Genomic DNA, 25,898 nt, shown 5'->3' on the forward strand with positions numbered 1-25,898 from the left:
GGGCTCTGTGTTAGAATTCCAGAGGGTGTGGGCAGAAAGCCTGCAGGCCTGATCCCTGATGCTGGAGCAGGCTGGGCAGGGAACATGGAGTATAGGCCAGTGCCCGCTGAGCGGAGGGAGCGGGCAGGTTGGCATGGTTTAAGTAGGTTGTAGAGGTAGGGAGGAGCAAGACCATGGAGTGCTTTAAAAGAGAGAAAGTAGAGCAAATAGATTCATTCCAAATGTCTCACAGCAAGGACCCATCAATAGCAAAAGCACCAGAATCCTGCTGTACTCCCATTAATCTTTGAATGAATTTAATGTACCTGTCAGTCACTGAAGTGTACAACTAACCTAGGATGTAACACATCGCTGTAAAGGTTCCTTTGGGCTGTCACTTCCCTGTTACCAAACCTGTCGGTGACACAATGAATCATTCGTATTGATGAAACAAGTGAGAGGCTATGGCACCATTCTCCATCACTACGCAGCAGTGACTTTGATTAAAAACTAGCTCTAAAATTCCTCCGTAGTAGGAACATAGAAACAGGAGTAAGCCATTCAGCCCCTTCAGCCTGTTCCACCATTCTATAAGATTATGGCTGATCTGTACCCCATCTCCAATTACCCACTCATATCCCTTGATACGCTGACCTAACAAATATCTATCCACCTTCGTCTTGAAAATGCAAATAGATTCAATAGGTTGTGAGAATCGCAGGTAACCTTTTCAACAACAACTAGCATTCATATAGCACTCCTCACGCAGGGTAGCTCCCCAGAGCACTTTAACAAAAGCTATTAACAATTTGAACAAAAAATAGTTAAAACTTAATTCACATCAAATGCTTTTGGGGGGAACAGAGAAGGTCCCAGGTAACAAACAGGAAGAGAAAAACTCACAGAGTGATAATAATCAACAAGTTCACTCAATCATCCCATCCACTAACCTACAGCTTTTGGAAACTCTTAGGCTCTAGCAGCTTTGCCATTTTTTTGTATCATATTATTTCCTGTTTTTTATGTGTTGTACTTTATTATTATTGTTGTCTTTTTAATATATGATAGACATATCACTGAGTCATATTCACAAACTGATGAAGAAAACAGCAACAACAATGTATGTTGATGTGGTGCCTTTCATGTTGGGAGAATATCTTAAAGCACTTTCCAAAGATGGAGTTTGAGCCCAAAACTGGGACGGGGATTTCCAGGGGAGATGGTCAAAGACATAGTCACAGAGACTATACACCTGTATTTGAAATATCTGTTAGACCAGAAACACTGAATAAGGTCATTTAACTCCAGACTCAACTTCTCAGTCTGGCCACGAGATGGCGCAGTGCCGGGCACTGTATTGCAGCCATTGGAAATGGACACTTTGATGACTTGTTCCTTCCCACACAAAGCCTATGTCTTCTTTTTTCTGCCCTTCTATCCCCTCCCTCAGCAAGTTGATCTTTCCCCTAAGCTAACTGAGGCCAATTCCAGTCTTCCTTCTGGCACAACTCGAGCGTGTGCCTTCAGCTGCCCTCCTACCCCCTCTGCCTTCCCTCATCCCAACCCTGCCCCCCACCCCCACGCTCGGGTCCTGATCTCTGACTGGCCAGCAACTTGGGACGTCCTCCTGACGTGAAAAGCGCTTTACAAATGTAATTTTGTTGTTGTTGCTGTAGCTCAGGTCTGATGCTATCTGGAGATATGGTTCCAAGCCTCTTAAATACCATTCTCTGCTGTAATAATAATAGTAATAATCGTTGCATTTGGTTTTGTGCCTTATCACGCCTTAGAGATGCGTCAAAGCTTCACAGAATACACTGTAAAGTGAATTAACTGTATATTTTGTGGACGAAATGTGGCAGCTGATTACGCACAGCAGTGTCCCACAAACAGTCGTGGATTGAAGTGCCCTTTTTTTTAAGGAATTATTACCCCCGGAAAAGCAACCCACCAATCGACTAACAACCGGGTTCCTACTTACTGCTGGGTAAATAGAGGCTTGTGGAGTAAAGAAACTTGCCCAACATTTTGCCTTGCCAGAAATCAAACCCAGGTCTCTCACTTGCGAGACTCCTCAATTCTCAATTAACACCTCAATCCCTCTCCCCACTGCCACTCAACCCACCTCCATCTCCTACCAGCCCTGGAAAAAAACCTCATCCCCTCCCTCTCTGGGCTTCCTCCCGCAATGATCTATCCTCCTCAGTCACTCTCCTCCACAACTCCCTCTCCTCCCTGCTTGTCAGCCTCCCCAAACCCTCCCTCCATAGGCTGCAGATCTTCTAAAACTCTGCAGCCCATGTCTTCTCCTGCACCAGGCTCCACTGGCTTCCCATCCCACAGAGGATTCAGTTCAAGATCCTGGTCCTCACCTTCAAAGCCCTCCATGGTCTTGCTCCCCCTTACCTCTGCGACCTCCTAACCCCCTACCAACCTGTCCAGTCCTTCCGCTCAGCGGGCTCCAGCCTGCTTCATTTCCCCCACCTCACCCATCCCACCATTGGTGGGCAGACCTTCTGCCACTCTGCCCCCACCATCTGGAATTCCATTCCGCAGTCCCTCTGCCTTGCCCCCTCCCTTGCCTCCTTCAAGACACATCTCAAGATTCTCAACCGTGCCTTCAGTCACCCTCCTTCCCTCCCCTGCCCTCCACCCTCCCAGATTCTGACCCCCAGCTCAGGTCCGAAGCACTGATTGTCCAGCGCCTTGGGACATCCTCCAGACATGAAAGATGCTTTACAAATATAATTCTGTTGTTGTTATTAATAATAATAATAATGCATTTGATACAGCGCTTCATGTCTTATTGCAAAAAGGATTAAGGGATATGGGGTTAAATTGTGTTATGTTGAGACAGAATATACTGTAAAGTGAATTGACTGTACATTTGTGGGCGATCCTTTTTTCTTGAAGGATTATTATCAGACGTGTGAATATAACATAACATAACATGTAGGAGCAGGAGTAGGCCATTCAGCCCTTCGAGCCTGCCCCGCCATTCAATCATGGCTGATCTTCTAACCTAACTCCAGCTAATACCATAACCCTGCCTTATCCCCATATCCCTTAATACCTTTTGCAATAAGAAATCTATCTATCTCAGTCTTGAATATGTTCAAGGACTGAGCGTCAACAGCCCTTTGGGGTAGTGAGTTCCATACATTCACTACCCTTTGAGTGAAGAAGTTCTTCCTCAACTTAGTGCGAAAGCGCTGGCCTCTGATTTTAAGGTTGTGACCTTAAACTAGTTTTAGTTTCTCCAACCAGGGAAACAATCTCCCACTATCTGCTCTATCATGCCCTTTGATGATCTTATAGGTTTCTATAAGATCCCCTCTAATTCTTCTATATGGAATCCTGTCGCTCAGTGGTTAGAGCACTCGCTTTGCAAGTGAGGGACCTGAGTTCAATTCCAGGAAGAGGGCGAAACCTTGGGTAAGTTTCCTTACTCCACACAGAGCCTAATAATAATCCCTCCAAAACCAAAAACAATAATAAATTGGTCATTTTCGATCTACGATTGTTTGTGGGACATTGCTGTGCGCAATTGGCTGCCGCGTTTGCCCACAAATATACAGTTAACTCACTTTACAGTGTGTTCTGTGAAGCACTTTGGGACGTCCTCCCAACGTGAAAAGCGCTATTTCAAATGCAAGGATTATTATTATTATTATATTATTATATTCTAGAGAATATAGGCCCAAATTGGTCAGCCTATCCTCGTAACTCATCCCTTTCATCCCTGGTACTAACCGAGTAAATCTACACTGCACCCCTTCCAAGGCAAGAACATCCTTCCTTAAATAAGGAGACCAAAACTGCACACAGTATTCCAGGTGTGGTCTCACCAGGGCCCTATACAGTTGCAACAAGACCTCCCTACTCTTATACTCTAATCCTTTCATAATGAATGCTAACATAGCGTTCGCCTTCCTAATTGCTGCTGCACCTGCAGACTAACTTTCTATGATTGGTGTACAAGGACACCCAAGTCCCTCTGGACGCTAACACATTCCAATCTCTCCCGTTCTAAAAAATAACCCGCTCCACTGTTTTTGCTCCCTAGGTGGATGACTTCACACTTCTATACATTATACTTCATCTGCCACCTACCTGCCCAATCACCTAACCTATCTATGTCTCATTGCATTTTTTTAATGTAATCCTCTGTGTTGACACTCCCTCCTAGTTTTGTGTCATCCGCAAATTTAGATATATTAACTTCGATCGTTGATGTAGATGGTAAATACCTGAGGCCCAAGGACTGATCCTTGTGGCACTTCACTAGTCACATCCCGCCAATCTGAAAAGGACCCGTTTATCTCTATTCTTTGTTTCCTACCCGTTAACCATTCCCTAATCCACGTTAATATGCTAAGGAAACCAATGTTTCACCCTGCCGGGAATCAAACCCAGGTCTCTTGCTTGCGAGGCGAGTGCTTAACCACTGAGCTACAAGACTCCAGAAACTACAGAAACCCTTTGTGTGCTTCAGGAAGAGATGTGGTAGAGGCTCAGATTAACTGGGATCTACAGTAATTTGAGAGTGTCCAAACACACTGTCAACTCTGAAGAGACATTGGAGAGACAAAGCTTTCATCCCCTTTTTATGGACTGGATTTAAACCTGGATCCCAGTGGTGAAAGGAAAATGATGTACAGTAATCCACTGAACTGTTGAACCCTGCACTAGCAGGCCTGAAAAGTGAGTGGACCTTTTGCCTCAGCAAATCTGATCAGATGATTGCTCCATCACAGTGCAAACATTGAGCAAGCAAAAGAATACAGTGTTTGAGGTTGTGAAATAGTGGACATAACAAACAGCTAAATGTGCACGGTGCTAATGGCGAGTGAGGGATGACTTCCACTGGTATGTGATTTGAGGACGAGGCCATGAATTTTAGATTATACTGACGTGAAATTAGGAAGAATTTTTTCTCTCCCAGGAGATTATCAGAATATGAAATGTTCTGCTGGGGCGGCTGCTGGAACATTTCATGCAGAGTCATTAGAGAGCATTTAAGGCAAATTAGATCAGCACATCAGAGGAAGGCTATTAGAAGTTATGGTGAAAGAGCAGTGGATGAGGATTGGGACAGATAGCTTCATCATAATACTGATACCATATGGAATCCTGTAGAGCACTCACCTCTCAAGCGAGAGGACCTGGGTCAATGCAACAACAAACACTTGCACTTATATAGCGCCTTCCACTCAGGGAATCCGAGCTGGGGGGAGGTGGCCATAAGCACGGTTGAACAGGAAAATCTTCAGGTGGGACTTGAGAGAGGGGACAAAGCGGAGGGATTGAGGGAAAGTGTTCCAGAGTTTTGGGGCGTAGTGGCTGAAAGCATGACCTCCGATGGGGGAGCGGAGGGACTAGCAGGAGTTGGTTCCAGTCGAGCAGAGGTGGTGGACTGGGGAGTGAGGAGGTCGGAGAGATAGGGAGAGGTGCCAGGGAATGAATGAATTTGAACATGAGTGTGAGGATCTTGAAGTTGATCCATTGGGTGATGGGGAGCCAGTGGAGCCTGGGCCAGAACTGATGAGATGTGGGGATGGAGTTTGGTTCGGGTCAGTATGAGGGCGGCAGAGTTTGAATGAGCTGATCTTGTGAATGGTGGAACTGGGGAGACCGGCGAGAAGTGAGTTGGAGTAATCCAGGCGGGAGGTGACAAACGCATGCACAAGACTTTTGGCTGATTTGGGGTAAGGTAAGGTCGGAGGCGGGCAATGTGGCGGAGGTGGAAGAAGGTGGTCTTGGTCAGGAACCGGATGTGGGGGAGGAAGGACAGTTAGGGGTCGAATCGGACGTCCAGTTTGCGCACTGGTTCAGTGAGTCTGAGGGAGAGCCCAGGGAGGTGGCGGAGTTTAGATCCACAGGAGTGAAGACGTTGACGGGAGCCAAGGAGTATGGCTTCTGTTTTGTCTATATTCAGCTGCAGGAAGTTTACACTCATCCAGGCCTCAATGTCTGCCAGACAAGCTGATAGAATATCGGGGACCTGGAGTTGGTGCTGGAGGAGGCAAAGTAGATTTGTGTGTCATCCGCAAACATGTGGAAGTTTACCCCATGTCTGCAGATGCCATCGCCCAGAGGGATTAAATAGATAAGGAAAAGAAGAAGGTCAAGGATGGAGCCCTGGGGTACCCCGCAGGTGACTGGGCGGGGGCGGGAGGAGAAACCATTTGCTGGGATGAAATGGAGGCGGTTGGTTAAGTAGGACTTGAACCATGTGAGTGCATCCCACTCAGGCAGATGAGAGAGGAGAGCTGATGGAGGAGGATGGGTGTTGAACATGGCAGATAGATCCAGGAGGACAAGGAGGCAGAGGGAGCCCTGGTCACAGATAGAGAGAATGTCATTTGTGACTTTGACAAGTGCTGTCTCTGTGCTGTGGGCAGTCGGGGCGGAAACCAGACTTCAGGGGCTCGAGGAGGGAGTGGAGGGAGAGGTGTGACCCAAGTTGACCTGCAACAATGTGTTCCAGGACTTTGGCAAGGAAGGGTAGGTTGGAGATGGGACAGTAGTTTGAGAGATTAGAGGGATCGAGGGTGGGGTTTTTAAGGAGGGGGGTGATGACAGCGGATTTCAGGGGGAGTGGATCCGAGCCTGAGGAGAGAGACTGGTTGACCATGTTGGCCAGCAGGAGGGAGAGAAGGGGTAGTTGAGTGAGCAGCAGCTCGGTGGGGAGGGGGTCAAGGTAGCAGGTAGTGAACTTCATGCGGCTGATTGCGGTTGAGTGAGAGGAGGGAGAAATGGGGGCAAAGGAGTGTAAGGAGGGGGGAGTGGCAAGAGTCGCAGCGGAGGGAGAAGACAGTGTGGATGGTCTGGGTGGGGTAGAAGGGACATGGGGTGGGAGGAGGTGCAGCCAAGCGGATGTTTTCAATTTTTGAGGTAGAGAAGTCTAGGAGCTCTTTGCACTTGGCGTTTGATGTGAGGATCGAGGGGGCTTGAGGGGGTGCACAGAGGAAGTGATGGACAGTGGAAAACAGGTCTGTGGATCGTTGTTTGCCTTCAGGATGACTCTAGAGTAAAAGTCAGTTTTGGCCTGAAAAGGGGAGGCGGTGGGTGTGGAGGTGCTCGAGCCACAGCTGGCGGTGAATCGTGAAGCCAGATTTCTGCCATCTGCGCTCAAGCGTCCAGGTTTATGTTTTGAGTGAGCGGAGATGACTGTTGTACCAGGGGGAGCCGATGGGTTTGGAAACAACCCTGGATTTCAGGGAATTGAAGGTTGTGGAGAGACGGTCATTCAGCAGCTTGACGGTTGCATTAGTATCACTGCGGGTAGAGGGTCAGAGGGAGAGGAGGTCCGAGGATGAGAGGGCATTTGTGACGGACTCAGCTAGAAACTTTTTCCATGGGCAGAAAAAAATGGTGGAGGGTTTGGAAGAGGTTTAGGGAGTGAAATCCGAGGAGGTGGTGCAAAGGCATTTGAGGTGGAGGTTGGAATCACCCATTATGAGCAGGTGTTCAGTGCAGAGGAACAGGGATGAGAGGAGATATCAGTGAGGAAGGAGCCAGGAGGGTTGGGTGGGGGGGGGCGGTGAACTAGGAGGATTTTGAGGGAGATCGAGGATGGATGGTAGAGGGTGAGGTGCTCGAATGAGGAGAAACAGCCAGAGTAGTAGTGGGATAGACCAAGGGAAGCTTGGGAGACAAGAGCTACTCCACCACGTTGTTTGGGGCGGGGGGGGGGGGGGGGGGGGGGGGGGGGGGGGGCGGGGTGTGTAGTGAAAAGTGTAGCCAGGAGGGGAGGTTTCAACGAAGGGGGACTGGGTCACCGGGGGAGAGCCAGGTTTCTGTAAGCCCAAGAATATCAATGTGCTCATCTAGGATGAGATCATGGAGAGTAGGAGCTTTGTTGGAGAGGGAGCGGACATTTTGGAGGGCAATGAGGATAGGTTTGCTGGTGGGGGGGCAGTGATGGGGAGAGTGATATAGAGAGGATTTGAGGTCATGGGGGAGAATTGACCATGGAGTTTGAGGAGCAGGCAGTGTTGTGGAGGGTATGGATGAGGGGGGTAAGGGGTGTTTGCCTTACGGAGGCGGTTGGTGCAGAGAGAGTGAGCGATGGGACAGTTGGGTGGCTGCTCTGGGACAACCAATGACGGGAACCATGATGGGCCTGCGGAAGATGCTCAGGTTGGAGCAGAGGGAGATAATGGTGGGGTCCAGGAGAGAGAGAAGGCGAGGAGGGCAGTGGGAGAGAAGGACAGAGCGGGAGTAGCGGGATGTGGGGGCTGGGAGCTGGAACATTTTCAGGGGGTGTGGCTCAGATCGGGGCAGCATCCAAAATGCACACGCAGAGACCAGGAGCGAGCGATTAGTGGGGAAGCATCAGCCTGTGAACCATAAATTCACTTTATATTATATTGTGAAACGCCTTGGGACTTACTCCTGACGTGAAAATGGGTTAGAGGACAGGTGGTGATGGGTTAAAAGCTGGACAGGGTTTAACCCATCTTCCCCTGTCTTCTACCCCATTTTCTCCTTTGTCTTTCTTGCCCCGCCTCCCCCCTCTCTGTTAGTCCTTAAAATCTCTCCCAACATCCCTCAGTTCTGACGAAGGGTTGTGGACCCAAAAAGTGGATCCACTTTCCTTTCTCCATAGATGCTACCTGACCTGCTGAGTGTTCCCAAGGATCTCTGTTTTTGTTTCAGATTTCCAGTATCTTTAGTATTTTGCATTTTATTTTTTTTCCTTGCCTCCTTCAAGACCCGTCTCAAAATCCTCTTCTTCTTCCACCATGCCTTCGATCACCCTCCTTCCCATCCTGCCCTCCACCCTCTCCGATCCCGACCTCCAGCTTGGCTCTGAAACGCTGATTGTCCAGCGCCTTGGGACGTCCTCGCAACGTGAAAGGTGGCATACAAATGTAATTTTGTTGTATTATTATTAATGGGTTAAATGGCCTTCTACTTGGGTCATAGATTTCTGCTGGTTCTACAAAAAAATCAATGTAGAGCAAGAAAACCTATGGATGAAGTACAGAATAATACACAGATTCATATAAAGCAGCAAACCAGAGAGAGAAACGTACAATGTCTAACGATGCATGTTAATATGCTGTGAGAAAACAGGAGCTGGTCTGATGAAGTCTGCAGTCGTGATGGTTGATGGTTGGTTTTTCATCGAGATGTGGAGGTGCCGGCAGGTCCTCAATCAACCCTGCAAGCCAAAGCCCTGACGGACTGGGAAGTCCCAGTTGGGAAAATTCCTTTTTCAACATGAAGACACCTGCGGACAGGAACCTGCACTGAGCCCCGGCATTGCCGAGTTCGGCTCACACCGAGTATCAGCCGCCATCTAGAGGCCAATCACAGAACAGCGCAAGGCTGTGGTGCCGGAATCCTGGAGTGACAGAATGAGAGGGACAGAACAAGTCGTTTGATCCATCAATTCTGTGCTGGTGTTTGTTCTACACTTAAACCACTGAGATTATTCTCCATATAATCATTCTCCTGCTCATCCCTCTGTAACCTTCATTTTGTCGTCAAGCATTCATCTGATTCCCTTTTCAAATAATCCGTGGTACTGACTCTCAATAAAAGTTTGCAGTGGGTGTTTAAGAAAACTGTTACACAGTCCCTCTTGGCTTTTGATGAAAAGAAACATTTTGGTTAATTTTACAGTAATCACAAACAGAAGATATTCTTGCCACTGGAGTGACATCTACAGATCCACTACCACTTTGGGAGGACGGATCTTAGGGTAGGACATGACACAGGTGGATAGTGCAGACAAAGGTATGGATGTTCTTCCTGTTTTGTCCAGCGGTTCCCCAGTATCAGTCGGACAAAGTAAAAGCCAACACTCCTGCTCCTTTCTGTTACCATCTGTGACAGCTTGTCAGCCAAAACCAAAACAACTCATATCAGAATGTATAATCACCAGATTCTCAAAGCAACTCTCTTCAAGCAAAGTGTAACGGTAGTAAATCCTAAAAATATTAATCCTTACATTTATCAAATGTAAGGAAGCCTTTCATGTCAGGAAAATGTCTTAAAGTGTCTCACAGAATTTACTGTAAAGTGTAATGACTGTGTATTTTGACAGCAAACGGCAGCCAATCAAACAGCAATGAAGTGAATGATCAATTTTATCTGTGGGTTATTCACCTGGACTCCCTTCAGTAGCCTGGACACTGGCAAAAATGTTTATGAATGAAAGTCAAAAGGAGAATTCTCTGCATGGTTGGTGGAGAGATGCAAACAGTAATAAATAATAATTGGGCAAATAGGGGCAGCTATTGATCCCAGGTAGTGATCCATGTGTTTGAAGCTAATATAAAATTGTTGTGCACTTCATAGCTATTTGCAGGCCATCGCTGTGCATAAATTGGCTGCTGTTTTTTCCTAGAAAATACCCAGTCACTGCACTTTACAGGAAATCCTCTGAAGCACTTTGAGGCATCCTCCTGACTTGAAAGGCAATGAATGAAACGTAAGCATTATTATTTACTTATTTCATTTCAGCCTGGGTAGCGGCTTCTCATTGTGACTGCTAGAGGGAGCCCTTTATGACAGTGCTCTGTGACAGATGGGATTAACGTCTGTTAATGCCAGTTCCACCCATAGAAAGTGCTAAAAGTGTCAGGAAGCAGTCTTGTGAGGAGCAGCAGAGATGCCTGCATTGCAAGGTGTCGTGACTTGGCTGAAAGTGGGAACAAGGCACCAAGAGACAGCAGCAAGCAGAATGAGATAGAACCTTAGTGCAGCAAAACAGGCCATTTGTGTTGGTGTTTAGACACCCCACGAGCCTCCACCCCTCCTAGAACCTTTCCTATACTCCTCTATTTCCAAAAGTGTTGCAAAAATAAGCAGCAAAACAGTATGAGAGATATTTGAGAAATTCCAGCAATGAAGGATGTTCATCAAAAAAGAAATGGAATATATTTATAGTCGTTCATGTAATTTTTTAAAACAATAAAGAAATGTTTAACATATCTTTTAGAGTTTTTGAAGATGTAACTAGCAGGTTAGAAAGGGGGGAACCAGTGGATGTAGTGTATTTTCAGAAGGCATTCGACAAGGTGCCACATAAAAAGTTGTGACATAAGATTAGGCTCATGGAATTAAGGGGTATATATTAGCATGGATGAAGAAATGGTTAACAGGCAGAAAACCAGAGGTTTGAAGTAGGGATAAAAGGGCCTTCTCAGATTGGCAGGTTGTGACTAGTGGAGTGCCGCAAGGATCAGTGCTTGGCCTCAACTGTTTACAGTCCTACATCAATGACTTAGATGAGGAATATAGAGCTTAATGTATCTAATTCACGGATGTAAAGCTGGTGGGAAAGTAAGCTGTGAGGAGGACACAAGGAGGATACAAAGGGATATAGACAGGTTAAGTGAGTGGGCAAGAAAGTGGCAGATGGAGTATAATGTGGGGAAGTGTGAGTTATTCACCTTGGTAGAAAAAAATAGAAAAGCAGATTATTTTCTAGAGGGGAGAGACTAGATGTGTTAGTATTCAGAGGGATTTAGGTGTCCTTGTACACCAATCACAGAAAGTTGTATGCAGGTACCAGCAGCAACTAGGAAGGCTAATAGCATGTTAGTGTTTATTGCAAAGGGATTAGAGTACAAGAGTAGGGAAGTCTTGCTGCAATTGTATAGGGCTTTGGTGAGACCACACCCAGAATATTGTGTGCAGTTTTGGTCTCCTTATCTAAAAAGGATATACTTGCTTAGAGGGGGTGCAAGTTGGTTCACTAGGTTGGTTCCTGGATGAGGGGTTGACCTACAAGGAGAGGTTGAGTAGACTAGGCCTATATTCTAGAATATAGAAGAATTAGAGGTGATCTTATAGAAACCTATAAGATTCTAAGGGTCTTGACAGGGTAGATATGTTAGATTGTTTCCCCTGGTTGAGAATCTAAAACTAGGGGTCATATTCTCAGGATTAAAGGTCAGCCTTTTACAACTGAGTTGAGAAAATATTTCTTCACTCAGAGGGTAGTGAATTTATGGAATTCTCTACCCTAGAAGGCTGTGGATTCTGAATCATTGAACATATTCAAGACTGAGATCGATAGATTTTTAAAAACTAAAGGGATTAAGGGATATGGGGATAGGGCGGGTAATGGAATTAGTTTAGAAGATCCACGATCTTATTAAATGGCGGGGCAGGCTCGAGGGACGAATAGCCTACTCCTGCTCCTATTTCTTATGTTCTTATGATAGTAAAAAGCAAAATACTGCAGATGCTGGAATCTGAAATAAAAACAGTCGCTGGGAACACTTAGTAGGTCAGGCAGCACCTATGGAGAGAGGAAATTGAGTTAACATTTCAGGTCAATTACCTTTCATCAGAACTCGTTAAGTTCTGAAATGTTAACTCACTTCCATCTCTCCATACAACACAACAAAATTACATTTATAGAGCGCCTTTCACATCGGGAGGACGTCCCAAAGCGCTGATGCTGCCTGACCTGCTGAGTGTTCCCAGTGACTTCTGTTTTTATTTAAGAAATGATGGTTATATTGCAAATTGCTTTGAGATGTTTGGTCCTGAGAAAGCAGTATACAAATGCTAGTTATTTATTTCCTTTGAAAGTTAACTGTAGTTCAGTGGTTAGAGCACTCGCCTTGCAAGCGAGACACCTGGGTTCAATTCCAGGCAGGGCGAAACCTTGGGCAAGTTTCCTTACTCCACACACCTAATAATAATCCCTCCAAAACAAAACCAATAATAAATTGGTCATTTTCAATCCATGACTGTTTGTGTGAAACTGCTGTGTGCAATTGGCTGCCTCGTTTCGCCCACAAATATACAGTCAATTCAGTTCTCCCCTCCTCGCTCCCTCCCTTCCCTCCCCCTGACCATTTCCCCCCTGCTCGGGTCCTGACCTAACTGTCCAGTGCTTTGAGACGTCCTTCCGACGTGAAAGGCGCTCTATAAATGGAATCTTGTTGTTGTTGTTGTTTATAGTCTATTCTGTGAAGCGCTTTGAGATATCGAGAAGATGTGAAAAGCGCTATATGAAATGCAAGGATTATTATTATATTATTATAACTGAGCATCTGTAGGTGGAGGATATTGGGTCCAAAATGCCAGCCAGCACAAGCTCCCACAGTAGATCGAGATCATCCTCGTATGTCATTCACTCTGGCCTCTCGTGTGACCCTCCTGATGCCCTCTCAGATGGTGTGAGATAACAGGAACTTGCTGTATGAAACGGTACTGTGTCCTACCATTCTGTAGTGCAATATGTCAGCACACTCTGTTAAGAGGGCTAGCCACCAGCTATATCTGTGGGTGTCTGATACGCAGAAACCCGTCACAGTGGGTGTCTGACTGATACGGAAACCCATCACTATGATCAGCCGTGTGTCTGACACACAGAAACCCATCATCATCATCAGTCGTATATCTGACACACACATGGACACACATCACCATAACCACCCGTGTGTCTGACACATGGAAACCCATCACCATGATCACCTGTGTGCTTGACACATGGAAACCCATCACCACGATCACCCGTGTGTCTGACACATGGAAACCCATCACCATGATCACCTGTGTGCTTGACACATGGAAACCCATCACCACGATCACCCGTGTGTCTGACACATGGAAACCCATCACCATGATCACCTGTGTACCTGACACATGGAAACCCATCACCACGATCACCCGTGTGACTGACACATGGAAACCCATCACCATGATCACCCGTGTGTCTGACATATGGAAACCCACACCATGAATCACCCGTGTGACTGACACATGGAAACCCATCACCGTGATCACCCGTGTGTCTGATACATGGAAACCCATCACCGTGCTTAAGCATCACAATGAGAATTCCTGGAATCTCTCTCTCCCTCGTCACCTAATCCTGGAATCAAAACACAAATAAATTAATAAATAAAACTCTTGGTTTAGAATTGCAAACACAAACAGTGAGAGAGAGACTACAAGTCCCAGAATGCCGTGAGCGGCGCGTCGGTGTCAGCGCGTGCGCAGTGGGACGGGGTGGTCAGCGCGTGCGCAGTGGCGCTGGTGGGGCCGCCGGCGGGTGGCTGTGGAGGCGCGCGCTGCTGCGGGAGCCGGAGTTTGGCGCCGAGACGCCGTGAGGCGGAGGGACAAAAGGCGGCCTCGCTATCAGGTATGTCACCGGGACCAGCAACAGCAACAGGCCGCAGCCCACTCCTCCCCTCCCTGTCACACACACACTCCCGCCCCCGCGCCGCACTCCAGCCTGAGGCCTAGTTGCCACCGCGCGCGCTAGGCGGCGGTTACCGAGTGCCTGAGGGAGGCGGGCGGGTGGGCTTCAGGTGCCCGGTACCTGAGTAAACGCGGCCTAGAATAGAGACACCGCTCTGTCCCCCTGTGCCCGGCCAGGCTGCCCTGGGCTGGACGGTTGGTGGGACACTGAGCGGAGCCCGAGGGTTTTCCGCCTCACAGCGCCCGCCGGCCCTGAGCCTGTCAGTCAGTCTGTCTGTGCAGCTGTCAACACATAGCAACCCCCCCCCCCAACACACACCCTCATCTCCCCCAAACACACACCCTCCTCTCCCCCAACACACACCCGCACCCCCCCTCAACACACACCCTCATCTCCCCCAACACACACCCTCATCTCCCCAACACACACCCGCACCCCCCCTCAACACACACACCCTCATCTCCTCCAACACACACCCTCATCTCCCCCAACACACACCCTCATCTCCCCCCAACACACACCCGCACCCCCCTCAACACACACCACCCTCATCTCCCCCAACACACACCCCTCATCTCCCCCAACACACACCCTCATCTCCCCTCAACACACACCCTCATCTCCCCCCAACACACACCCTCATCTCCCCCCAACACCCTCATCTCCCCCAACACACACCCTCATCTCCCCCAACACACACCCTCATCTCCCCCAACACACACCCGCACCCCCCCTCAACACACACACCCTCATCTCCCCCAACACACACCCTCATCTCCCCCAACACACACCGCCCGCACCCCCTCAACACACACACCCTCATCTCCTCCAACACACACCCTCATCTCCCCAACACACACACCCGCACCCCCCTCAACACACACACCCTCATCTCCTCCAACACACACCCTCATCTCCCCAACACACACCCTCATCTCCCCCAACACACACCCGCACCCCCCTCAACACACACACCCCACTCATCTCCTCCAACACACACCCTCATCTCCCCAACACACACCCTCATCTCCCCTCAACACACACCCTCAATCTCCTCCAACACACACCCTCATCTCCCCCAACACACACCCGCACCCCCCCTCAACACACACACCCTCATCTCCCCCCAACACACACCCTCATCTCCCCCCAACACACACCCTCATCTCCCCCCAACACACACCCGCACCCCCCCTCAACACACACACCCTCATCTCCCCCCAACACACACCCTCATCTCCCCCAACACACACCCTCATCTCCCCCTCAACACACACACCCTCATCTCCCCCAACACACACCCTCATCTCCCCCAACACACACCCTCATCTCCCCCAACACACACCCTCATCTCCCCCCAACACACACCCTCATCTCCCCCAACACACACCCGCACCCCTCAACACACACACCCTCATCTCCCCCAACACACACCCTCATCTATCTTATAGAATGGTGGAACAGGCTCAAGGGGCTGAATGGCTTACTCCTGTTTCTATGTTCCTACTACGGAGGAATTTTAGAGCTAGTTTTTAATCAAAGTCACTGCTGCGTAGTGATGGAGAATGGTGCCATAGCCTCTCACTTGTTTCATCAATACGAATGATTCATTGTGTCACCGACAGGTTTGGTAACAGGGAAGTGACAGCCCAAAGGAACCTTTACAGCGATGTGTTACATCCTAGGTTAGTTGTACACTTCAGTGACTGACAGGTACATTAAATTCATTCAAAGATTAATGGGAGTACAGCAGGATTCTGGTGCTTTTGCTATTGATGGGTCCTTGCTGTGAGACATTTGGAATGAATCTATTTGCTCTACTTTCTCTCTTTTAAAGCACTCCATGGTCTTGCTCCTCCCTACCTCTACAACCTACTTAAACCATGCCAACCTGCCCGCTCCCTCCGCTCAGCGGGCACTGGCCTATACTCCATGTTCCCTGCCCAGCCTGCTCCAGCATCAGGGATCAGGCCTGCAGGCTTTCTGCCCACACCCTCTGGAATTCTAACACAGAGCCCCTCTACCTCGCCCTTCCCTGCCTCCTTCAAGGCCTGTCTCAAGACCTTCCTCTTTAGACTGTGCCTTCAGTCATCCTAGCACCCCCACCTCTCTTGACTCCAACCCCAGCTCAGATACAAGCCCTCGACTGTCCAGCACCTTGGGACGTCCTCGCGATGTGAAAGGCGCTGTGCAAATACAATTTGTTCTTTTGTTACTCAGTGGTGTTTTGAAATGTTTTTATTATAAAGATAATATGTACTAGAACTGCCATCTAATCCTGTAGAGATGGTTATCAGGGAGTCATGTGCCGGCTATAAGGATAGGGTTGTGGTAATGTTTTGTGGCAGAACTGGATTGGCTAATCCACTCTGAAAATGTCACACTGTATCACAGCTTCCAAGCTTTACAACTTAAGAGGCTCCATGTTTAGTTTCTTGCAGAGTAAACCACTCCTTAATCACTGAACCACCTAAAGATATCTACAAGTAACAGAATTCAGGGTGTTTAAGTGCTAAATCTGTAGGGATAATAATTCATTAACTGAATGTAAATGTAACCACTGGTAATTAATGTAACATATAGAAACTATTACCTCTAAGTGAGGAGAAATCCACCAACCTTGCCGGCTAGAATTCCTCTTTTTACAGAACGTTTCAGAGTTCAGTCTCCAACTCAGAAGTTGTTTTTCTCTAGTTACGACAATAATTTAGAGAAAACTAGCTTCAAAATTAAACTGGCATATAAAAATTCATCAAATTCTGGTCGCTCTAAAATCTTATATAATTGTAAATCCTGTTGGAACGTCTTCCGAAGGATGACTATCTTACAGTGCATAATTTCCTCTCTCATGTGTTTCTCGTGTCACTTTGACTCAGTTGGTTTCACTCAAACTTCCGGGTCAGAAGGATATGGGTTGGTACTCCACCTCAGCTAATCATCTCTGCTGACACTTTGCTGCCGTATTGAGGAGCGCTGTATCATCGGAGATGTTGTCTTGCAGATGAGAAGTTAAACCTGGATTCTGTCTGCCTGTAAAGCAAATGTTCAAAGCACCTCCAAAATGGAGCTCACCCCCAGCACTGCTTTAGAGTGTCAGCATAGACTATGTGGGTTCCAAGTCCTGATGTGGGGCTTCAACCAACCACAACAACATCTTGCATTTATCTCACGCCTTTCAAGTGGTTAACATCTTGAAGCACTTAACAGTGGTGAAACAGAAGAGAGATGAGTGAAGGCAGGTCCTGATTCCTGACAATACTCCGAGATAACAATGCTACCAACTGAGCCAGGCTGACACACAGTTACAATAATAATCCTTGCCTGTAATATTGGAATCTCCCAAAGTACAGTACATCACAAATAATTGATGTCAAGTGTAGTGACTGGGTACTGATTGGCAAACACAGTAACCATTTTGCGTACAGCACGATCTCACAAATGGTCACGACATGAACAACCAATTGATTTGGAATTTGACTTGCCAGGACACTGGAAGAAAATCCCTTCCCCTTTGTTCATCAAGGAGTAGTGAAAATCCGAAAATCTCTCCCCAAAAATGAGGTTTGGATGCTGGATCCATTCATATTTTCAAGACTGAGGTGGATAGATTTTTATTGGGTCAGTGTATCAAGGGATATGGGGCAAAGGCAAGTAATTGGAGTTGAGGAACAGATCAGTCATGATCTTATAGAATGGTGGAACAGGTTAGAGGGGCTGAATGGCCTCCTCCTGTTCCTATGTAACCAGCCCAGACCTTACCAGGGAATCTTTGCTGGGTGAGGATGTAGGACCACAGTTGACTCCAGTTGACGCTCCCGTCAAAAACAGCTCTTCGGCTCCTGCCCGCCTGCTGGCAGGGGAATTCCAACCAGGATCGCTCATCGGCCGACGAGATGAGGAGACGATATCCGAGCTCCTGCTGCGGACCAGCCTCTCCGAGTATGAGTACCTCTGCTTCAGCAGTTCGGCCTCGCTCTGCGCGCTCAAGTGAGAGGGGAATGGTGGCAGTCTGCCCTCGGTGCCTCCTATTGCTCCCTCTAGTATGGGAGGATCGGGAGGTGGCTGCGAAGGTCTGGCATAGTGTACTTTAGGCCTGACTATTGACGGTGTGATTGACGCTGAGAAGCAAAAACAATATTAGAATGAATCACTGACTTGACGAACTGTACAAGGTTTCCAGTGAAAATTCTATTATACTGATAGTCTTAAACAAAGGAGCTGACCCTCTGCTTAAGCAGTAACATAAAGAGAAACGTATTAGTCTACAATACATCACAGCAATATCACCAGAAACATGTGTTTGGTTGCTTTGATTTGAGATGGAACCAAGAAGTCGATGAAGCCTGCTCCGCCAGTTTATCAGATCAAAGCAGGTTTTTCAAACCAATTCCCCTGCATTTTTCCCATGTGCATTAATCTTCTGCTATGTATCTCCCAGTGCAAAATGCACCTTGAAAGAGTATCAACCTACCCTCAGAAGCCAGTGGATCAAACATTGCAAGCAAGGAGTCAGTCTGAGAAGGCGGAGAAGTCAGCGAATGAACTCCTGAAGAGAATTCCATGGAAATGACAGACAGAGAATGAAAACATTACGCTGTAGAATTCCCAAACGTACCACCACAGATTCTGAAAGATACACAATACTGAAGACCATGATACCAGAGAAACATTCACCATTCGTTCTGATTTTTAAAAAGCCAGTATTTCATTTACCTATCAACCACTTTTGCGAGGCAACAGAAAAGCACAGTGAGATATTTACACTTGGTCAGAAACCAAAAAAGGCTTAAAATGAAAAAAAACTTGAAAGAAAAGGGGTGAGGAAAACGATTACTTTTGAAATCTAAAGTCTTGCCTTACAATGTGTTGAAAAGATTTGTAAATAATAAGTCCTTGCATTTGATATAGCACCTTATCACCTCTTCAAGATGTCTGAAAGGGCTTCACAGAATATGCTGTAAAGTGAACTGACTGTATATTTTGTGGGCGAATCGCAGCAGCCAACTGTGCACAGCAGAGTCCCACAAACAGTTGTGGATTGAGTGACCAAATTATTTTTTTCACGTCTATTACATGAGGCAAGTTGGAAAGGGCCAAACTGATAATTGCTTTCAGTGACAAACACATTAAAAATGAATTACCAAAATCAATCAGTCACAAAAGGCTGTTTTACAATAAAATGTAATCCATTTATTCCATAGGATGCTGACACTTAATATGTGACATTGAGGCGACAGCCAGTGGGGGGATGCTCGACAGAAGAACTGTAAATAGTATCCAATAGCCCCCACAATCAGGAGTGATTTCTCAGACAGGGAAACAAATTTGGCTTTATCTGGCACTACATACTGTGCAAACGAAGAAGGACCTGTTAGGCTCGAGGGGCTGAATGGCCTACTCCTGTAACTATGCTCCTATTCTTAATTTTGACGTTGTATGAAGGGTGCCAGGGTACCTTTAATGTTATTCGATGGTCAGCGCCTGACAATGCAGCGCTCCCCCAGTACTGTGCTGGAGTTGTCAGACGCCACTGGTTTCCCATCACACAGCGGATCCTGGTCCTCACCTTCAAAGCCCTCCGTGGTCCTGCTCCCCCCGACCTCTGCGACCTCCTAACCTCCTCCCATCCTGCCCGCTCCCTCCGCTCAGCGGGCTCCTGTCTGCTTCACGTCCCCCGCCTCGCTCACCCGCTCTGCCCCCACGCTCTGGAACTCCATCCCGCGGTCCCTCCCCCTCGCCCCCTCCCTCGCCACCTTCAACACCCATCTCAAGACCCTCCTCTTCGACCGAGCTTTCGATCTCCCTGCTTCCCCCCCGCCCTCCGCCCTCCCCCACCCCGGCCCTCAGCTCGGGTCCGAAACTCTGACCGTCCTCCCGACGTGCCAGGAGCTTTAGGTATGTAATGTTGTTGTTGTTGTTGTTGTGGTCAGTCTGGTTTGTGAGCCCATCACCTTCAGAGCCAGAGACCAAAGGTCACCTTCAACTCAGCAATTTACTGACAGCTGAACTCAGTGGGAGCCGAGTTCTCTGCTCTGGCCTGACATGCCTGAGCCGGACCGGCAGAGGGCGAAAGCGTCGGAATACTGAATGAAACGTGAGGGTGACGCGGCGGCCCATCACGCCGGCGTCTGGATGCCCCGTCAAATTGACAGCAAAAAGGTCCAATCAGGAACAGAGCTCTGGCGCCGCTCGCCTCTTGATTGGAGGATGGCGGTCCCTGGCGCACGGCCAATCAGTCAACGCGTCAGGCCGCGGGGTGGCGGGCTCTCCAGATCACGTGCGGCGGGTCCGAGACGTGTCAGCCTCCGGAGTGGCCAGCACTCGGCCGCCGACCAATCAGAAGCGTCCAACACGAGACGCGTCCGACCAATGGCAGCCGTCCACGATGGGGGGAAAGCGGTGAATCTATATAAAGGCGGTGGCGGCGCTGCGCCGGCATCAAAAGCGGAAGATCGACGAGGAGAGAAGGTTTGTGCAGTGTCTCTACACACACGGGGCGGGAAAGACCTTGTTACCTCACAATAATCACCTCAGGCTCAGAGAAGGCTGTTGCCAGAAAGAGAACAAAGATATTAGGTGAGTTCAAGGGCGGCGGAGGCCCGCGCGAGAATGGGATTCGGCCGACGCGTCGGCGGCCCCGGGGGTGGGGGAAGGGGCGCCTCTGACATGCGGTAGGCCGCACAGCGCCGCGCTCGGAGACGGTTGTCTTTATTCTCTGCCCCCGACCTCCCTCACTCACCCCCGCACCCTCCTCGGCCTCCATCCACGTTGACAGAAAGAGAGGCCCCCGCTTGTTGGATGGGCTCTCTCCCCCCTCCCCCCCATCCGGGGAGGCTTGGTGGTGGGGGAGAGGCCGCCCCCTCGGCTCGAAGGAGCCGGCGGGAATAAAGTTTAGAATCGGGTCTCGCTGGAAGCTCCCGAGTATTTTTTTGGAGTTTGATTCGGGAAACCTGTCTCGCGGGTCTTCAGTCTGAAATATCTGCTTCAAACACGCCTCCTCTTCCGCTCTGAATCGCCTAAGATGAGGGGTTCGGGGTTCTCGTCAAATAAGTTTCGAGCTTCAACTTTTTCAGGTCCACATTACTGGGTGGGTGACTGTGGAGAGCTATTGCATAAAGAGCGCAGAATGAAGTGGAGTTCTTTCTGACTAGACCTGACTTGTTAAAAAGTATTCAACACATTGAAGCTTAAAACCCTGTTATTTGGCGAGAACGTCGCACCTCTCACGTTAAACGATTCCGGGGGAGGGGGGCGGGGGATGTGAGATTAATCAGTTTGAAGTTCAAAAGTTGTGGCAGTGCCCCTCCCCCTCCTCCCACATCGTGATCTCTTATGCTTAGATACACTTTAAAGAGGCTGTTCTGAAGGTTGCAGAAGTGCTTTCCTGCTATGTCAAACGTTTTTCTTTCTGCATTGTAGACACTTGAGTTCCTGTGCTCAGAACACTAAAACAGCAAAATGAGACAATATTTCTTGCTATTGCTGGCCTTCAGCTACGTCCTTGCTGATGAAGATGATAGGAAAGATAATGTTGGCACTGTAATTGGAATCGATCTGGGTACCACTTATTCCTGGTAAGTTTGGCAAACAACTGTGTTAGTCTTTTTTTAAAAACGGTAGGATATGTGTTAACTTCAGTTTCCTCCCTCCTTCCAGTGTGGGCGTCTTCAAAAATGGGCGTGTGGAAATCATTGCCAATGACCAGGGCAACCGGATCACTCCATCTTATGTGGCCTTCACAAGTGAAGGAGAGCGTTTGATTGGTGATGCTGCAAAGAACCAGCTGACTTCAAACCCAGAGAACACCGTCTTTGATGCCAAACGTCTTATTGGGCGCACATGGAATGATCCTGCAGTGCAACAGGATATCAAATACTTTCCATTCACGGTAATAATCTAATCTGATTTTTCCCTACAGGGTTAGGGAATCTAGAGTTTCAACCATTGCAGATCTCCCATAGTTTCCCATGATATTTACTTCCTAACATAATTGTAATGACTGGTGTATTTACCCCCTGCTCTAGTATTTGTGACTGCCTGTGTAAATTCTAGCTAATTTTTTTTGTTTAGGTCATTGAGAAGAAGAACAAGCCTCATGTTCAGATTGATGTTTTGGGGCAGGTCAAGACATTTGCCCCAGAAGAGATCTCTGCTATGGTATTGACCAAGATGAAGGAGACTGCTGAGGCCTACCTTGGCAAGAAGGTATTTGATATGAAAAGTTTGCTTTACTGAATTGGTGACTATGGATGGCTAGCTTTTGCACACAAACTGCTACTTGATGTGGGGGTTCTATCCATAGTGACTGTCTCCCACCTTGGAAGTTAATACTGTATAATGTGCAGATTGGGTGGAAGCGAATTGTAAGACAGTTGATAATGTGCATGTACATGGGCTGGCATTTCAAGAAAAGCCTTTGCCTTGCAAGAAAAGAACGAACGATTCAGTACATTTTTTTCATCTTTTGTAGGTCACCCATGCTGTAGTAACTGTTCCAGCCTACTTCAATGATGCTCAACGTCAGGCTACAAAGGATGCTGGGACTATTGCTGGATTGAATGTAATGAGGATCATCAATGAGCCGTAAGTATTTTTATCAAAGAATTTATTGAATGAATACAACTCAACTGGCTAGGTTCAATGTTTTGATCGAGGGTCTTAATTTAGGAAACATTTGCTTTCTCTTCAGGACTGCTGCTGCAATCGCTTACGGCCTGGATAAGCGCGAGGGTGAAAAGAACATTTTGGTGTTTGATCTTGGTGGTGGCACTTTTGATGTGTCGTTGCTCACCATTGACAATGGTGTCTTTGAAGTGGTTGCAACAAATGGAGATACTCACTTGGGTAGGAAATGAACGATACGTTGATGCATTCATTTCAAAAATGAATTGTCGTTAAATTGTTGCAATGAGGATGGCTCTAAGGACAAATATTTTTATAGGTGGTGAAGACTTTGATCAGCGTGTGATGGAACACTTTTTCAAGCTGTACAAAAAGAAAACCGGAAAGGATGTGCGGAAAGATAAAAGATCCATGCAGAAGCTTCGTCGTGAAGTTGAAAAAGCCAAACGCGCACTTTCTGCCCAGCATCAGGCGAGGATTGAAATAGAATCTTTCTTTGAGGGAGAGGACTTCTCTGAAACCTTAACTCGTGCCAAGTTTGAGGAGCTGAACATGGTTAGTGTTTAGATTTTAATGATTTGATTCCTGAAAGGTTGAGTTTGAATGGAATAATATGCTGTTAATCAAGCTCAACTGCTTAAAATATTTGATATTATTTATTGCACTGGATAATATTTCCAAGACTTGGGCTGCATAGGTTGCCCTAATTTTATGGGAGGGAGAGTTGCTTTAAGACCATATTAAGAATAATGACAATTGATTGGAAACTTCTGTTATTGAGAATTTCACTCCAGAAAGCCAGGAGTGAGTGTGTGACAGCTTTAATAATAATAATATTTGCATTTGATATAGCGCTTTTTAAGTCTTCTAGATGTCTCAAAGCGCTTCACAGAATAGACTGAAGTGAACTGACTGTATATTTGTGGGCGAACTGCTTTACTTTATCTTTCTCTACAAAGCTTCTTGTTGCATTATATTTCTCAATGGTACAGCATGTAACTGAGCTCTATTGAAGTGATTGCTGTTTTTTGTCTTTACAGGATCTCTTTAGATCAACTATGAAGCCTGTACAGAAGGTGCTGGAGGATTCTGACCTGAAGAAATTGGAAATTGATGAAATTGTGCTTGTAGGTGGTTCCACCCGTATCCCTAAGATTCAGCAACTGGTAAAGGAGTTCTTCAATGGCAAGGAGCCCTCCCGTGGCATTAACCCTGATGAGGCTGTTGCCTATGGCGCCGCTGTCCAGGGTGGGGTTCTCTCAGGAGACGAGGATACTGGTGAGTGTGTGCTATCTGCACTGTAGCAACCTCTATTTGTGCTTTGCGGCTCAATCGTCAGTTTGACTGAATCTGATCTGAAACCAATTCATTTCTTTACATAGGTGAACTTGTTCTGCTGGATGTCTGCCCCTTGACTCTTGGAATTGAAACTGTCGGTGGAGTCATGACCAAACTCATCCCGAGGAACACTGTTGTCCCAACCAAAAAGTCCCAAATCTTTTCAACTGCTTCCGACAACCAACCCACTGTCACCATCAAAGTATACGAAGGTGAGTATCGAGCACCATCAAGCATCTGGTTCTACTTGTCATTTAGGCAGTTTATTGTTTTCTGTTATACAGCTGATGTAAGATGGGAGAGTGAATTTTGTTTGGCAGCTTGCTGATTTCACTTTCTTTTGGTAGGTGAACGTCCTCTGACAAAAGATAACCATCTTCTGGGAACCTTTGACTTGACTGGGATCCCTCCAGCACCTCGTGGTGTTCCTCAGATTGAAGTAACCTTTGAAATTGATGTGAATGGAATCCTTCGCGTTACGGCTGAAGACAAGGGCACTGGCAATAAGAACAAGATTACCATCACTAATGACCAGAACCGACTGACCCCAGAGGAGATTGAAAGGATGGTGAACGATGCTGAGAAGTTTTCTGAAGAGGACCAGAAACTCAAAGAGCGCATTGATTCCAGAAATGACCTGGAGAGCTACGCTTATTCTCTGAAGAACCAGATTGGAGACAAAGAGAAACTGGGTGGTAAACTGTCATCTGAGGACAAAGAAGTCATTGAGAAAGCCGTGGAAGAAAAGATCGAATGGCTTGAAAGTCACCAGGACTCTGACATAGAAGATTTCAAAGCCAAGAAGAAGGAACTTGAAGAGATTGTACAACCGATCGTCAGTAAGCTATATGGAGGTGCAGGAGAAGCCCCAGTGCCAGAGCCAGAGCCAGAGGATTATGAGAAGGATGAATTATAATCTCAAAGTCTCCCAAGATGTTGATTTTGTAAATATTGGACTGACTTTATTGTCTGGGAAAGGATTTGGATGTTGGACTTAAATCTTGAATGTATGAGCGGAGTCTTCACTGCTGAGTGGAGTTAACATACTGGGCTCAATGGCTGCCCAACTGCTTTGCATTGCAGTTAGCGCATGAAATGTTTGAAGGGGAGTGTATTGGGGTGGGGGGGGGGAATAGTGGAGTAAAGGGGTTGGAACACAATTTTCTCCAAGTGCATAAAACATTTTTCTATTTATTTGGAATTGGTTGTTTGGTCTGTGTAAAATGTAGAAGATGTTTTCTACTGTAATTGACCAATAAATGTTATGTTTGATATGAATGCTCCTTTCCTCGTCTTGAAAATGCTCTATTGCGTTTAGAATGATTGCCGGAATGTTTTGAGATCTGTAGGATACACAATGTGGTGCCAAGCTTTTGACCTCACAGTATTTCTAACTATTTTGGCTACTTCTAACTTGTGATCAAACCAAGAATGATATCTGATCTAAGGACTTGTACTAGCGAAGAACCCAACTCAGTCCATTTTGATCAGGATGGGAACCTTGACAAAAGATTACCAGGTGTAATGATATTCAATAATAAATTGTTTTGATTTAGTGGCTTTCAGGTGGAAGCTTTATTGGTCATTGGACAAGTGATAGCTAACTTATTCTTTACAGTACAATAAGCCCTGTGGTCTTGGATGAAGAAAATACTTTTAGATTCTCAGTAAAGTACTACCCAACCAATAGAGGGTTCTAGGGTCATTGTAACAAAATGAGATTTAAAGACTTATTTGTAGAATTGTATCTGAAACCAAAAGGGAACTTTGGGAGCTA

The 25,898-nt window shown here is 47.1% G+C and overlaps 2 protein-coding genes across 2 annotated transcripts; one reads left to right on the forward strand and one right to left on the reverse strand.

The window, feature by feature from the left end:
- Positions 1-16,572: 16,572 nt before the first annotated feature.
- On the reverse strand, positions 16,573-18,776 carry LOC121849570 (GTPase-activating protein and VPS9 domain-containing protein 1-like). Its single transcript, XM_042337443.1, has 3 exons — positions 18,633-18,776; positions 17,921-18,279; positions 16,573-16,641 (listed from the first exon to the last, which is right to left on the reverse strand). The coding sequence occupies exons 1-3, from the start codon at positions 18,721-18,723 to the stop codon at positions 16,573-16,575; spliced, it is 519 nt and encodes a 172-aa protein (XP_042193377.1). The 5' UTR covers positions 18,724-18,776.
- Positions 18,777-20,588: 1,812 nt separating this feature from the next.
- hspa5 (heat shock protein 5) lies at positions 20,589-25,399 on the forward strand. Its single transcript, XM_007909522.2, has 10 exons — positions 20,589-20,737; positions 21,581-21,735; positions 21,818-22,049; positions 22,232-22,366; positions 22,632-22,744; positions 22,851-23,005; positions 23,103-23,338; positions 23,824-24,061; positions 24,166-24,333; positions 24,469-25,399. Exons 2-10 carry the CDS (start codon positions 21,620-21,622, stop codon positions 25,035-25,037), a joined length of 1,962 nt encoding a protein of 653 aa, XP_007907713.1. The 5' UTR covers positions 20,589-20,737; positions 21,581-21,619; the 3' UTR covers positions 25,038-25,399.
- The last annotated feature ends 499 nt before the right edge of the window (positions 25,400-25,898 follow it).

The sequence above is a fragment of the Callorhinchus milii genome, unplaced genomic scaffold (assembly GCF_018977255.1).
Source record: "Callorhinchus milii isolate IMCB2004 unplaced genomic scaffold, IMCB_Cmil_1.0 Scaffold8, whole genome shotgun sequence".
Classification (NCBI taxonomy): domain Eukaryota; kingdom Metazoa; phylum Chordata; class Chondrichthyes; order Chimaeriformes; family Callorhinchidae; genus Callorhinchus; species Callorhinchus milii.

Coding starts and splice junctions, on each gene's coding strand:
- LOC121849570 (XM_042337443.1), bottom strand. CDS start 18,723: ATGGAATTCTCTTCAGGAGTTCATTCGCTGACTTCTCCGCCTTCTCAG. Junction 18,280..18,632: donor TGATCCACTGGCTTCTGAGG/GTAGGTTGATAC, acceptor TTTGCTTCTCAG/CGTCAATCACACCGTCAATA. Junction 16,642..17,920: donor CACCCAGCAAAGATTCCCTG/GTAAGGTCTGGG, acceptor TGTTACTTGTAG/ATATCTTTAGGTGGTTCAGT.
- hspa5 (XM_007909522.2), top strand. CDS start 21,620: ATGAGACAATATTTCTTGCTATTGCTGGCCTTCAGCTACGTCCTTGCT. Junction 21,736..21,817: donor CTGGGTACCACTTATTCCTG/GTAAGTTTGGCA, acceptor CCCTCCTTCCAG/TGTGGGCGTCTTCAAAAATG. Junction 23,339..23,823: donor AGTTTGAGGAGCTGAACATG/GTTAGTGTTTAG, acceptor TTGTCTTTACAG/GATCTCTTTAGATCAACTAT.